The 16,151-nt window shown below is 46.5% G+C and overlaps 1 protein-coding gene across 1 annotated transcript; it reads right to left on the bottom strand.

Annotated features, from left to right (window-relative positions):
* Positions 1 to 9,945: 9,945 nt before the first annotated feature.
* Positions 9,946 to 10,503, bottom strand: LOC104864789 (60S ribosomal protein L21-like). The gene has a single exon (XM_033759956.1). The coding sequence runs from the start codon at positions 10,501 to 10,503 to the stop codon at positions 9,946 to 9,948; it is 558 nt and encodes a 185-aa protein (XP_033615847.1).
* Between the last annotated feature and the right edge of the window lie 5,648 nt (positions 10,504 to 16,151).

Genomic DNA, 16,151 nt, shown 5'->3' with positions numbered 1-16,151 from the left:
CTCTGTATTTCCTGTTTGTCTCTCTCCAGTCACCTGATCTTCCTGTATCCCATCTGCCCCACCACCACCACCAATCCATCCAGATAGCACTTGCATAGGCACAATGACCACCACGTTCCAGGCATTTTAGTCCCTATATTGCTTAACTTGGGAAAGCAGACATCATTGCCAACCATTCTGTCCTTCTTAACATATTTTCTCCCTTGGCTTCCATGACCTCGCACACTGTTTTCCTTCTCAAATTTCCTTTCCAAGTTTCTTTCTCATTTCCCAAATAGAGGTCCTAGACCACTTCTCACTGACTGCTCCCTTCTTAACAAAACTCATCTTTGCCCACCTTTATGCCAGTAACCTCCAAATTTACGTCTCTTGCCCAAATAGGTCACCTGAGTGCCAGACCTTGTGGGCTCCACTGCCTACCTGATAAGTTTGTCCACTAGGGTATCTGGCACTGAATCCACCCGACAAGTCTCAACCTGAGCTTGTAACATCTCTTACCAAAACTGCTCCTCCTCTAGCTCTCTTGATTCTGTCATGAGGCCCCACAGCCATCTGGAGGCATTTTCCATAGAACACAGTCCTGCTCATTTTACCTTGAATCTATTTAACTTTTTCTTCCCACAGTCATCCTAGTTCAGACTACCTTCACCTTCTGCCTAGAATCTGAACACAGCCTTCTAGGTGGTCCCATCTACTTAACCCTCTCCATACCCCTTCTGTCCACTGCGTCAGGCCAGTCCCCTCTGAAGGGGAGCCACGTATCAACTTTAAATGTTTTAGTAGCTACCTCTCAAAAGGCTCACAAGAAACAAGTGAAACTGATTTTAGAATACATTTTGTTTAACCTCAAATATTATCCTTTCAAGATGCAATCAATATTTCTAGATCTATGAGAAATTTTACATTCTTTTCTTCATACCATCTTTGAAATGCACTGTGTACTTTACATGCACAGCACGTACCACCCAAACCATCAACGTTTCAAGTGTTCAACGGTTGTGCATAGCTAGTAACTGCCATTATTGGACTGAGGAAATTTAGAACAATCTTTTTGCAGTGAAAATCTGATCCTTTTACCCAACCTCATGCATACAATTCTTCAATGGCCCCTGATTTTTGATAGGATTAGGATTCAAGTGCTTATTTGCCCTGCAGAGCCCTCCAAGGTCGGTGGTTTGGCTCTTGCTTACTGTTTGGTCTCTGCCTCTTTCCCTCCTCACCACCCTTGTGCCGGTCACAACAGTGTTTCAGCTTCTCAGATACACAGTGCCTTAGCCACCTTCTCATTGTTGGGGCAGATATCCAACACTCAACGACTTAGGGAAGGAGAGGTTTACGTTGGCTCACATTTTCAATCCATGGTGGCTGGCTCCTGGGCAGAAAGAGCCTGTCAGAAAAGTCTGAGTAAAGGAAAACTGCTCACAGTGGGGCAGGCAGGGTGGAGCCAGGAGGGAGATGAATACCTTTCTAGGTCACACCCACAGTGGGCCATCTCCAACCAGGGCCCATGTCTCAATGGTGCACTGTGATTGAGTCAATTTGAGTAAGAAACGCCCAACTGAATTGGATCAGCATAGTTCTGGCTTTGGCTGAAAGGATTTACTGGAGACGGAAGACCCAGCCTGGCTGTGAGTAACACCAACCCATAGGCTTGCTGCCTGGAAAGGAAAAAGGAAGGTAGGTTCTGCTTCTTTTGAGGCACTCCAGCCTTCACTTTGACCTTAGCTGTCTTTTGTGGATTCCAGCACAGACTCTTCAGCCTCTAGCTCGGACTCTACCTTCCCTCACAGACCCTTTGGCCTCCTGACATGGGCTCCCATGGGACACTATCGTGAGCTCCAGGCCTTCAGCTGGGTCTTCTGCCTCTCTAGTGCATAGGCAGCCCTTTTGCCCTCTCCCACATGTGTCTGCAGGCGGCCATTGTATGTCTGGCTTGTAAATCCTTACGTATTTGTCTATCTGTTTCTCTAGTAAGCACTGACTGATACACACAATTAGCTCTCATCTGTGGATTAATCGACTGATATGCACAGTGCCCCACAACCCAGCACCTTCCAGAAGCTCCACCTGTGAATGCACGAGGCCTTGGGGGACATTCTAGATTGAAACCATAATATTCCACCCCTGGCCCCCACAACTCATATGTATATATTTATGCAAAACGCATTTAGTCATTTCTAAGAGTCACCAGTTTTGAACAGTTCCAGCATGGCTAAAAAGTTCAAGTCTAAATTCTTCTCCAAGACACAAGACAAATGCTTAGCTGTGAACCCCTATAAAAATTTAAAAGTAATGCCGGGCATGGTGGCACACGCCTGTAATCCCAGCACTTGGGAGGCTAAAGCAGGAGGATGCTGTGAGTTTGAGACCAGCCTGGGCTACATGGTGAGTTCAAGTTCAGTCTCAGATACATAGTGAGACCCTGTCTCAAAAAAACCAAAAAAAATATATATATATATATTTTTTAAAGTAAGTTAAACACTGTGTGTATACAATCGTGCAGGGTAAAATTTCCTTTCCAAAAGGGAGATAGAAAGGAATGGGACCAAAGCAAGACTGAACTCTTGCAAATATTAAATCTTCAAGTTTTATGTCAAGCACTTAGGGATAACTGTGGCGAGATGTGAACTCCAAAGGGGTTGAGCAGCCCTACCCCGTGGCACTGCTGGCTCAGTCCTCATGGCCTCTTTCTGCTGGTGGCTTTGTGCACTGTCTGTCTTTTCTCAGATATTCCCTATTCTTGACCTTTCCAACTTTCCGGGGTCTCCTTTGCACTGTGGCTTCGCTCTCACACCCTCCTGAGCTTCCCTGTCAGGGGTACAATGCCCGACCTCTTCTGAAACCTGAGTGGGAGCCTTGCTAACCTCACAGCTCTTGCATTCGGCATGCCTGTAAAACCAGAGCCGTGTGAATGATAATAATGTCAGCTGCCCACTTGACAAGTAGCTGGGCCCCTTTAGACCATGCTGCAAAGGAACCCACGGGCCCGGATGGCTGAAGACTGTCAAATGAATTCTGAATTCTGGGCAACCATTTCCCTAAGTGTTTCTTCTAGAGCAGGTTACACTGGAGTTCTCTTCTCCAAGTCTTTCCTTCTTACAACCTGGAGCCTGCACGGAGTGGAATCTTGCTGATTCCTGAGATGCCTTCAAGACATTTTTCTTATTGCCCTAGTGCAAAATACTTGACTTTTTTCTAATGCCAATCTTTCAGCAACCATGCTCTCCTTTGCTCCAATTTGGTAGGCATTTTTAAACTGAAAGCTTTTCGGATGGGCTTTTTGCTCCATATAAACTTGGCTGCTCTAAATGCAGCAAGTAGTACCTATGCTGAACATTAAGTTGCCTTGAAATTTCCTCTGCCAGATTAGTCTGTCCATGGACCTTAATTTCAGTCCCACAAAGTCTCAGAACATGAATAAACTTTAGACAAATTTTCTGCCAAAGCATAACATACATGGTCTCAAATTCAACTGCCAATGGAGTCCTTCTTCCCAACTTAATCCTCTTGAGCCTGGTCTTTATCATCCGCATTTCTATGAACATTCTGTTCTGAGTTCTAACCAAGTCTCCCAACAAGTTCAGCTTACAGCATTCTAGGACTTCCCTAGCCTGCATCTCTAAACCTTTCCAGACTCCTTCCATGAACCAGTTACAAAGGCTTCTTGGAAGAAGGAAGCAGAACCTAAAGACCAATGTAAAGGTTTGCAAATCAAATCCAAAGAGGGGAAGGAGGAGCAGGAAGTAATTGCTCCCAATGAGACCCTGTCTTGAGCTCAGACCTTTGCTGATTGTTCGTGTGTGTGTGTGTGTGTGTGTGTGTGTGTGTGTGTGTTTAAATCCTATAACAAACGTGTGAGGCAGGAACTGTGTGTATATTAGCCAAGAAGAATTCAGGAACTTGCCAAATAACATTGATAGGACTGGCACCTCCATCTGTCTGATATCAGAGGCCACTCATCATGCATCTCACTAGATCTCTGTAGATCCACTTGACATGCTTCATCATTTTCTTATTCAATTAAGTGTCAACAAACACCTAACTAATAAAAATGGCTGCACTTTTATAGTATATTTCCATTTTATGGCAAGTTTTCTGTATATAAATGTTGCCAAAAACACTGCATAACTAAAGTATGATCTCCTTGTACGATGAAATCTGTGTAGGATGAACTTCACAGGGTCTTGCTGAAGTGTATATAAGGGTGTGTAAAGGCGTGTAAGGTGTGTAAAGCACAAACAGTGCCTGGGATTGTAAGTGCTGGATAGCAATGGATTATAAGGAAAGCCAAACAAACGCATGTATCCATTTTATGGGAACACAAAGCTGCCTGCCAGTATTAGGCACATGAATACAGTAATAGCAATGATAATAAGCTGCCAAAGGTGTGTAATGATGGGGTGAAATGAGACAAGAGAGCAGAAGTCCAGGTCAGTTGAGACAGGAATCTTAGAAACGTGAAATTGTAGCACTTTTGAAGCACTGTGGGCAAAGGATAAAATTCTGAGAGGAAAGTGAACAGTGTGAGTGGCTGTAGCTATTGTATTGACTTTCTCCCTCCACCTTTTCCTTTACTCCTAAGATTATGATCCAACTGCCAGGAAAATTACAGGATAACAGTTGCCTCTCAGAAAATCAAGTCCCGCACCTGCCCTGTCTCTAGCAGCTCACTGAGGGCGTGACACCCGATGCAGGCAGAGTCTGAGCTCATGATGCTGTCCATGATGTTACCGCTGCAGACAGACACTGTGGAGAAAGAGGTATTCCTTGGGGGGCCCAGAAAGGACTAACTGGTCAAAATTTCTTTATAGAAAGTGCTTGCTAGGATTAATAAGCCCCACTGGTAAAAATGAAGTATAGTGAGAAATGTAAGCCAGGGCTGGGGATTTAGCTCACTGACCTTGCAAGCCTGCCTTGCAAGCGGAAGGACCCGAGTTCAATCCCAGGTACAAAAAAAAAAGTAAGCCAGGTATGGTGGCCCATGCCTATGATCCCAGCATTCTGGGAGGCTAAGGTAGGAGAACTGCCAAGTTTGAGCCCAGCCTGGGCAACTTGGAGAGACTCGGTTTCATAAATAAATAAATAAGTGCCCAAGTATGTAGCTCAGAGCAAAGGCCCTGGATTCTACTCTCAGTGCCAAAAAATAAATTTATGAATAGTACTGGACTTCATGCATTCACATTTTATATGAATGGGGCCAGTCACACTGTTCTCACCAACCAGATGAGCTCAATTTTCCTCAGGAAGTGGAGGTATCCATGGCGTAGCTCAGGCAAAGGCCATTGCCTCACACAGGCTCACGGGGACACAAAGGGGAAAGTATTCAGGAGGAACTGGGAGGGCTCAGGAGTCCCCTCAGACACAGAAGTAGTGTACGGAAAAGTGGAATAGCCCAAAATAGGGCACAGAGTGAGCCAGTTAATGGAACCGCTTAGGATGGGAGTTTTGCCTCTTTGTTAAGGGAGGGCTCTCGGCCCGGTCTGCGAGCCTAACAGTAAAGGGTTACTTTCCTCTCAGAGGACAGAGAACACGGCTGGTGGCTTGCTAGGTCCAAGGGTAGCCCTGTCTTTTCCCAGGACAAGGCACAGCTCTGCACACAGGGACACACGGAAAGATTTGCTCTGTACAAACCTCAGGAAGTTGCTTATCCGAGCCAGGGCACTGTGTCAGGAGCTGGTGCCCAAGGGAGTGGCTACTCACAATTTCTATCTTGCATAATATATTTCACAGAAATGTCAGTTTTAGGAAGTGAAAATGACAGGCATGGGTGACCTGAACTTCCTGTAGATTCAAACTGATGCCACCACTGATCCCATTGCCCCAGAAGCCAGACAGAAAGGAAGTGTGCAGAGGGAGCACCTCCTGGCACCAGCTGGCTGCAGTCACAAGGTATGTGTTTATCGGGCCCTTTGGCCAGGCATGGTGCTACCTGCTAGGGACAACAGCAAGAGAGGTGGGGTGTCTTCCCCTGAGCTGCTCACAGTCCAGTGAGGACAGGGTCGGCTGAGCCCGGAACAGCCAGGCGGTCAGTGAGCAGCGCTCACACATGACGCAGGAATCAGTCAGCGCCCTGAGGAAGACATCATGATCCCTGCATTACAAGGAGGCGAGAGGCCAGCAAGAGGCATCGGCAGGAACTGAACTTCACATAGCCAGAACCCGTGCTTGTCCCATCAGCCACATAAGTATCCGCCATGCGCACGGTGCCGGCACAAGTTTGAATAACAGTTTAAATCCGGCAGTGGCAGTCCTACAAAGAGTGAGGAACTGCACTAATGAGTTCATTTGCCAAGAACGGCAGAATAGAAGCCCCCGGGAAATCATCACCTGATCTTTCTGGCGTGGTCTCAGTGGAAAGGTCAGTGCTTCGGGGCCTCGGGGTCTTGGGAAAGTTATCTTTTTCTAGGAGTTGTTTTAAAAGATTACATTAGACAGTGGAGGCGAAAAGTGGTTTGACTGACGAAAACTGAAGTGATTTGAAGTAGTCTAACTCAACTGAGGCAGCCTTTAAGCCAAACCACTCTTCTTGTGCTTTTTCTGCAATTAAACAAAGTACTGGGGCAATGAAGACATGGAAGACTGCAGATCAAACTTCCTGATCGTTACCTTGCCTTTGTTTTTGCTGCAGCCATTTAACTTCCAAAGTATTGATTTCTTAACCAAGTAGAGAGAACTTTTAACTTGCTTTGAAAAAGCATTTTATTCTACACAGCAAGCAATCAGCAAAGGGAAAGAACCTACAGAAGCGGGGAAGATGTTTGCAAACCTTACGTGCAATCGAGGGTTAACATCCAAGAGATACAAGGAATTCATATGAGCCAACAGCAAACGACAATTGCCTTTGAAATGGACGAAGGAGCGAGTAGACATTTTTCTGAGGAAGGAAAACCACGAGGCTAACAAGTCTGTGAAAAGATGGGCAACATCACTAATCATCAGGGAAACGCAAGTCAAAACGACTGAGTCATCGGCCTGCACTGTTAGAATGGCTGTAATCACAAACGCGAAGGGTGAGTGTTGGCCAAGGTGTGGAGAAAAGCGAACGCATGCACACTACGGTTGGGAGCGTGCATTAGTGCAGACATCAAGGCAAGGAGTGCGGGGCTTCCTCAGAAAGCACACTGTATCTACGTATGGCCAGCAATCCTGCTAGAGAATACGGGTGCAAAGGACACAAAGCCAGCAACGCCGGGTGACGTCCGCACTCCTGTACACGCTCAGTGCTCTGTTCGCAGCATCCAAGGCAGAATCAACCCACACGTCCATTCCCTGCCCGATTGAGGAAACGCAGTGAAAACGCGTTATTGTTTAGCCTTTTAAAAACAGGGAAAGCCTGCCATTTGCATCAACGGAGACAGACCCAGAGGATGCTACATTAAGTGAAATAAGCCAAGAACGGGAAGACATTACTTCATGATCTCATCTGTGGAATCTTAAAAAGTCAAACTCAGAGTGAAACAATGTCACTAGGAACAGGGAGTCGGGAGAACGGGGACGTTCTTTAAAGGATGTGAATACACTTTCAGTTTGAAGATGAGCAAGTTCTGGAAATCGAATGTACACACGATGACCGCGGTTCATCATGCCGTACTGCATCCTTGAAATTTGCTGAGAGTCGCTCTTAGGTCCTCTCAGTGCACACACACGGGCAGAGGCGACTGTGAAGTGGTGAATATATTTATATAATTTGGCTGTAATCATGTCACAGTTACACACCTATCATAACATCATATTTGGAACCTCAAATACATAAATGCTTGTCACTCATACCTCAATAAAAATAAAAAGTTTAAATCATCAAGGAGATAAATTTGTAGAAAAAAGTTGCTAAAATGCTGAATGCTCATCGGCTGCAGAGCTTTATGGGAAAGGGACAAGGGGTGTAGCTCAATGGTACAGTACAAGCCTAGCACGCACATGGCCCTGGGCTCAATCCCCAGCACACAGTAAAGGAAACTCTACAGAAAAATAGATCGTGCATCTGTGTGCCCCTTTTTATGTTTTTCGTGGATTCAAGGCAAGCTACACAAGTACATTTTATATGACAGAGTCCATTTTCTGTCTCAGCCTCACTCCACACAGCACCTTTTGTGTGTGCAGTTGCCATCCAGCTTTCTGGGTTTTGCATTATTTCAGACTTCTGTGGGCTGTGAAAGGGCCCAGCTGAAACCCTCTTTGACTCTTATTATGCCTTTAGAAATAAAATCTAATTAAGATACTATCTCCTGAAGGTCTGGGTAAACGAACTCTTTCTGATTATACTAAAAATGATTGGATAGTTGGCTCTCAACACTTATTCTACATAGAAATCAAACTTGGGAAATAAGCCCACCTAAAAATGAGAAATACACTTTTCAGCTCTCTCTGCAGTGAGGAACTGTCCCCAGGGCTAGACCGTCTCCACACATCCAACCTGATCATCCAATTTGAGGCAACTTTGGTGTCACTTTCTTTGAATTATGTGCAATAATATTCACATAGCGACCAGCCTCGACAAACAGAAAGACAGGAAACTTCGAGGGCAGAACACAGGCTTGCTTTACAGCTTTGGAAGACACGCTGGTGCTCCCCAGCTGACAATGAGATTTCATCCCAGCGAACCTACCAGAAGCTGGAAACACCAGTCAGTAGAAAGTGTGTTAGTACCACCCATACCTACAGAATGCGGGCCCTTAGCCTAGCCTGCCTCAAACAAGCTCAGAGCAGTTCCAGCCTACATTTGGGCAAAGCCGCCCAGCAGAGCCTACTTCACAATAAAGTATCACACATCTCATAGAATTTATTGAGCTCTATACTGAAAAGGGGAAGGCAGGATGACCGTGAGGGCACGCACATGTTCACAGCCTTGTAGAGCTGAAAAATCATCACGTCAAATCACACAAGTCAGAGACTGTCTGTAGTACGCCCTTTGGGATGAGAAGGCAGGCATGCTTACCGAAGGCTTTGGGGATCCTGTCTGCTCAGGATTCCTTTTCTGCATCACAACCTGTGTGTCTGCAGGTGCCTCTGGCCCTTTCCTTATCACCTTCTAGGAATCTGGGTGCCATTAACTTGTGTAAACGCTACTGCGATAGCTGCTGCCATTGCTGTGTGCGCAGAATTGCTGTTTGTCTCTGACCCGGTAGACTCTTAACATCTACCAACATCCATGAACCTGTAACAGGCTAACTGGTTAGTTTGAAAGCAGGTTATAGTCTCAGATACTTCACCATTCTTCACAGTGGTTTATTTATTTCCTATTACTGTTATAACTATCACAAACTTAGTGGTTTTATTTTTACTTTTTTGCTTTAAACTATTTAACTGAAATCCCATATATTGACTTCCATTTATTTTGATACATCTTAAAACTAAGTGTAAATAAGGCTCAAATGGCATTAATTGATAGTGCGAAATAGGAAGAAAATGGGTAAAGGGGAAGTGGGAAGGACAGGGGAGGGGAGGGGAAAGAAGGGAAAAGAAAAAATGTGAAAAAAGGAAAGAATGGCCATTCTAAATAAGGAATGGGTCTGGGGAAAATAAGAACCAAGACATATTATGTAAAGATATAAGACCCCAGTGATAAATAACTATTGTTTGTTTTAAATGTACCAATAAACTTAAGGGGGAAAATTAAAAATATATGTATATATTTTGATACATCTTGTCCCAAATATAATATAAAAGCCAATATAAATATTTCATAAATATGTGGCCATTTGGGTATACATTTGCTCAATACCTCACATCTTTCAGTGAGAAAACCCTGAAGAGTAAAGACCTGACACAATTAACTGGGTATAATGAGAATCTGCTCCAAATATTGTTTCTCTGAGGTAAAGGCACCACACACCTGTTCAATGAAGAAAACCATCCTTACAACACAGGATGATTTTTTATTTTTTAAATTGGACTTGGGCACTCAGCTGCTAATTAGGAGCTTCATGGCAGAGCTACACGCCCAGCTTATGCCGTGAATCCATAGGGAACAGGTTCCAACAACTCAGCCTCCTTCCCCTTGGTGCTCAGGAAGTGTGCTTCTCTGGGCGGGGCGGGCTGGCGCTTCAGCTGAGCCCAGGTCCCTTTCTCTGTGGCTTCCTTCTTTTTCTGATCATTTTCCTGGACACATTTCAGGAAGCTATCTCGACTCATTGAGTGTTTAATATGCTCGATATGCACATTAACCCTCTTGGCAAGTGTCTTGCCCTTAACGTGCTTGTTTACAACAATGCCAACAGCGTGCTGGGTAACACTGTAGACTCTTCCGGTCCCGCCACGGTAACATTTGTGTGGGATTCCTTTTTGAACAGTACCCATGCCCTTGATGTCTGCAATAGCACCCTTTTCTGTAGATCCCATGTACGCGGCCAAAGGAGCAACCCCAAGTTTTCTGAAAGGCCTCGAGAACACACACTGGGTTCCCCTCCTCTTTCCCTTTGCGTTCGTCTTTTGGCAAATTACTGGAAGATGGCGGTTCTGGCCGAAAGGAGACTTAGTGGTTGTAAACACACACTTATCTTCCATTCTAGAGGCTGAACATCCAAAATGGGCCTTGCTTGGCGAAGACCAAGATGTTAGCAGAAGTATATCCCTTCCTGGGGACTCGGGGACAAGTCTGTCTCCGTGACTTTCCTGCTTGTGTTGCTTGGTGTGGGCCTCCCTCCTCTCTCCTCAAAGCCAGCAGCAAATCTCCATATTCTGCCTGTAAGGACCCTTGTGACCTTGGGCCTTCTAGATAATCCAGGGTCCTCTCCTCCTCTCATAGCAAGTCTGTCCACGTGAGCTGCGCTCTAAATGTGTCCTCCACAATTCGTATGTTGAGGCCTCCTCACCAGCGCGGCAGTTTGAAGGGGAGCCTCACAAGTTATTAAGCCGCGAGGGTACTGGCTCTATGGACGGAAATAGGGCCACATAAAAGGGCTTGAGGGGGTGGGTTCATCCTCCTCTGCCCCTTGGTGATGTAAGGATGGCAGTCTAAAGAACACGGCAACAAGGCTCCTTCTCCGAAGCAGGTCGCAGTCCTCACCAAACATTATAATTGCTGGCACTTTGGTCTTGGACTTCCCAGACTCCAGAACTGTGAGAAATCAATTTCTAGTGTTTATAAATGTCCCATTCGGTGGCATTTTCTCATAGCAGCACAGATGGATGAAGACACCACGCAGCCTAACATACTTACAAGTTCCAAGGCTTAGGATATTGACCACTTTGGGAGCCCATAATTCTGCCTACTACAAAACTGGTATGAAAGGAATCCAAAGTGCGAGGGTTGACAGAGGGATTCTGTTCTGCACCATAACATTTGCCACAAAACATCAACATATTTGGATCTAGCTCTCCTCTAATTTCTACCATCGCTCTGGAGAATCTTGGCTGTCTTTCATAATAAACATGAAGTGGCCTATTGGCAAACAGCTCTACTGCAAACCAGGACCTTTCCTTGTTGCTCCAGTTTGGATCTAGCATGTGCTCCAAAGACTTGTACATCAAAGGCTCACTCCCCAGCTTGGCACTACTGGCAGGTGGCCCGGGAGGTCTTCAACCCAGAGAGGCACGCCCTTGAAGAGGCTAGTGGGTTCCCAGCCCTTCCCATTTCCCTTCCCCACCCCCTTCCCCTTCCTCTTCCTCTCTCTGTTTCTCATCCCAGCCATGAGGTGAGTGATTTTGTGCTCCACACCCTCCCACCATGACGCACACCTCCCCCCACTACCAGAGGTCTAAAAGCGACGGATCTGCTCTACTGTGGGCTGAAGCTCCCAGAACCGGGAGACAGGCCCTTTCTCTTCAGAAATAGGTTTATCCCTGACTGGTACACTTGTTGCTTTCCTTTTGAGGCCCATATTTGACACACCGAGAACCCCTAACTGTCCTCACATAAATTACAAAGTCAAGTTTTTCTAACATGCTGTCCAAGTTTGGTGAAAATCAGAATAGCCAGCTTCTCATGACGCAGTAAGGGCTTCTCCCTGTCACACAGTCCCCGCTTTTGCAGTATTACAATTGTGAGCTCCACTTCCCGTCCCCCGTGCCCATGTGGTCTCCCCTCTCCTGGGATGTGGGCAGGACTTTAGACTTGTGCTAAGAAACAGAATCTCCAGAGTGAGGACCTCACTTCAGAGATTAGATCACACAGGGCCATGGCCTCCCTCCTCCCTGGCTGCTGTGGTACCACTGGTGGTGCAGAGCTGCCAGCAGCCCCACTGGGGAGGTGGAGGTAGCCAGGAACAGAGGCCACCTGTGCCCAGCATTCAGCAAGACACAGGATCCTGCCTGAGTGAGCCGGGGCAGATGCACCACTGAGCAGCAATCGTGTACTAATCTCCTGCATGTTGTGTATGTCCCTCTCTGGGATATTAACACCATGGGGGAAAGGGCTACTCACCTGGGTGCACCCAGAGCAAACACAAAGTCAGCCTGTAATGAAGCTCCATTTCACTGGACAGACCATAGGCGCATGCACAGGCTGCATACAGGGCAGATGGACAGGCGGAGTAAATATTTCATGTGGATGCAGAGGTGTGCGCCTTAGTCCCAGCTACTGAGGAGGCTGAGGCAAGAAGATTTCTTGAGCCCAGGAGTTTGAGGCCAACCTGCTCAACAAAGCAAGACTCTCGTCTCCATAAGCAAGTCTTTGCTGGATGAATGATGAAGAGACCAACTGAACATGACAAGGTGCTACGGTTTAAATATGAAGCATCCCCCAAGCACTACTGTATGGAAGGCTAGATGCTCAAAGCAGCAGTGCTCAGAGGCTTCAGAGGTGTCTAGGTCTGGAGGGAACTTGCATCATCAGTGGATTAATCAATGGGTAGCCAACTGATGAATTTCCAGTGGAATGAGCTCAGTAGGAGCCAGGGCCCAGCTGGAGGTCGCTGGGGGAGTGTGTTTGAAAGTTCTCTTGTCCTTCCCCTCCCTCTCTCTCTCTTGTTGCTTCCTGCTTCCCTAAGGTGAGCAGCCTTCCCCTCCACATGTCCCAGCTGTCACCATATCTGCCCCACCTCAGGCCCATGGCAGTGCAGCCCCAACCACAGGTTAAAGCCTTGAGCCAAAATAAACCTTTCCATCTTTAAGTTGATCTTCCTGAGTATTTCATCACAGCAATGCCAAGGTGACTAACAAAGAAGGCTAAGGAAAAGAGAACATGTCTGCTCATTTGTCTTCACCCAACAAGTGTTGGGGAATAAGTTATTAAGGGAAGAAATCACACCTAAATTGGGGTTAAGGGTAGATTAGAGATGATAAGGTTGGTGCTGACATGGGGAGTGTGCAATGCTGGTAAAATATCTAATGCGTGTTGTTATGGCTGGGTCTAGATGTCTCCCAAAACCTCATGCAGTCATAGGCAGGGCTTTCTCAGAGGTGGCTGAATCTAGAGTGTGCGATACTTGGGTCAAGGGTGTGTGATTACTAAATCAGTTCACTGATTGGTTTCGAATAGTTCTGGGATAATGAGAAGGCCCTCCCTGGGAGGGCGAATAGCCTTGACAGAATGAATAGAAGGAAAGGAAAGAGGGCTGCTGGGATTGCTTGTCACTTGCTACTTCTTCCTACTTTGCTGCTTTGCTGCCTCCTTCCTGCCATGAACTGTTTCTACTCTGCAATGCCCCTCGGCCATGTGTCACTCTGCCTTGGAGCCAACCAACTATGAACTGAAGCCTCTGTTAACTGTGACCTAAATAAAACTTTCTCCTTTAACTTTGAGTGTCAGATATTGTCTTAGCAACAAGAAAAGCAACTAAAAGGTGTTCAGAAATAAGTCCAGCATTTCACATGATACTGAGAAAAGTAGCTTACAGAAGACTTGTATATGCTATTCTTGTAAAAACATACACATCATACACTGCTCAGAGACCACCCAGTGCCAGCCTTTTCCTGGCTACAGAGGTATCGAGCACACTAGTCACTCTGGCCAGCTGTGTTTGAAAAGGTGTGTAAATGGCAGGCTCCACATCAGGCTTCTGCTGGGACTCGAGTGCCTTTTCCCCAGCAGGAGCCCCATGTCCTATTGGCTGCCCTACGGTTTAGAGACCAGAATCTCTCACCAACTCAAGGAGAAACAGAGGAACCTTCTCAAAGATTGTACAAGTGTCAGTAAACATTACTGTTACTCAGCAATATCGTTATCTTTTCAGGACACGCGCATGCTTCTATTTCCCAGCCCCTATTCTCTGGGTGGGACCATATGACCAGGTCCAGCCAGTGGGCTGTAAGCAGTGGGCTCGTACTGTCCGTCCCTGTGGACCAGCCACAGAAGAGTGGGCTGAGGATCTCCAACCTCTTTCCTCTGGAGACCAAGGAGATCTCTTGAGGAGATGCCAGAGTCACCACAGCCAAGTGGCCTGGACTGCAGAATCACACAGGAGACAATCTGGTCCTGGAGCACAATCTGAGCTTGTCTGGGGATTAGTTATTACACCACAACCCAGTGCTATGTGTCCCCAGACACATACTCCCCAGGTTGGTGGTGTTGGGAGGTGAGGCCTAAGAGGAAGCCTTCATGTCTGGAGAGCTCCACCCTCACAAAAAGGTTAACAGCGTGACCAAAGCCCTTCTCTCGGTGTGTCCTCTTGCCCTTCCACCTCTGCCATGTGATGAAGCAGTGAGAAGCCCCTCACCAGAGCCAGCCCTTGATCGTGGACTTCCTAGCCCCCAGGACTGTGGGAAAATTAATTTTTGTTCTTTACAAATTACCCAGTCTGTGGTGTGGTTACCTATGCACAGAATGGCTGGAGACACTGGTTTATCTCGACTAATACAAAATCAATTCTGGAGATGCACTATTTTGATTAATTTGTTTTTTTAAAAAAACAAACACCTGAGAAGAGGGAGGCAGCGCTGTGAGTCTAGAATACACCCTGGCCTCGGGCACCTGGCTCAGCCCAGACTCCAGGCTCCTTTTGCTACAGAAATGGGTTGAGCACAAACTGAACAGGAGCCTCCTCAATCTCCAGAGCTAGGTCTCCTCCTGGAATGATTTAAAGATCTTCAGCTACTGGGAATGAATAAACCTCCAGCTGCCAGATGCAATACTTCTGGGGACAGTATGTGTTTTTCTTCTTTTAGTTTCCAAAAGTGAGAGATTTCCTTTATAAATAACTGGCCGAAATCTAAACGCATTCTACATCCCACCTCTCACTGCAGTGGGAGCGTTAGTGTTCACGTGTCTGGCTCACACAGAAATAATGACTTGGAAATACCATTTCGGTTTTGCATACCTATCTTAGTTTACATATTCAACAAAGATGTGTTTTAAGGGTGACTTTGTATATTAACCCGCCATTTGGATTGACTGTAGTTAGACTGCTGTGTGCTTTGTATGTGGGGTGTAGATGCACCTAAAAATACTGTTATGTGCCCTTAATCTTAGCCCAAGTAATTACTACCTACAACATTTTATAGGGCTTTTACTAGCGAATGCTTACTGAAAGTTTCACTTTGCCTTTGCCTTTAAATTATGTTCTTTTATAGCATGATGTATTAGAACCTTAATATTTGTTTTTAAGATACTTTTCACCACTGTTAAAATATATTTTCCTTTAAGATTTAATTAGAAGTATTGCGCAAAGGTGGGTAACAGAGTAATACCTGCTCACACTAGAAAATTTTCCCTCTTTAAAAAAAAGAAAAGAAAGAACAACGGGAGAGTGTCAGAACCTCACTGCCGCTCCCCGCCCCCGTGGCCTGTCACCCCAGTTTACACAAATCCCGCGTTCTGCCTCTCCCCCGCCATCCGCCTTAGGCTCCTGCAGCGACCTCGCGGCTTCCTGGTGCAGCGCCCCCTTCGTCGCCGAGCGGTACTGCAGGCAGAGCGGCCCCTCCCGCAGGGCTGGCGCTGCCTCCGCCGGCGCACACTGGCTCGGCCTCCCTCATCGATGCCCAAGCAGCCCTAAACGTGCATTCTGGGGCCATTGTTAGGTAAAACGAGGGCTCCCGGAAGGAGAGTGTCTACGAGTGACCTCAGGCGGGGATTTCCTGGACGTGGGATGATGCCCTGGTGAGTCACGTCCTGACAGCGGTGCACAGGATTTCACCACGCTCTCGGGACGCGTGCAATAGAAAGTTACCAAGTGTTGGCTTCTGGGTTTCCGTTTAATATTTTCAGACAATGGTTGGCTAAGGATAGAAAGTGAAACGGTGAGGGGAGACTGGTGTACTCCAACATCTGCCTGTAA

Source organism: Fukomys damarensis, unplaced genomic scaffold (genome assembly GCF_012274545.1).
Source record: "Fukomys damarensis isolate Sample0158 unplaced genomic scaffold, DMR_v1.0_HiC HiC_scaffold_38, whole genome shotgun sequence".
In the NCBI taxonomy this organism is placed as follows: Eukaryota; Metazoa; Chordata; class Mammalia; order Rodentia; family Bathyergidae; genus Fukomys; species Fukomys damarensis.
Note: the sequence above shows the minus strand (reverse complement) of the source record. Positions and strands in the feature narration are given on the sequence as shown.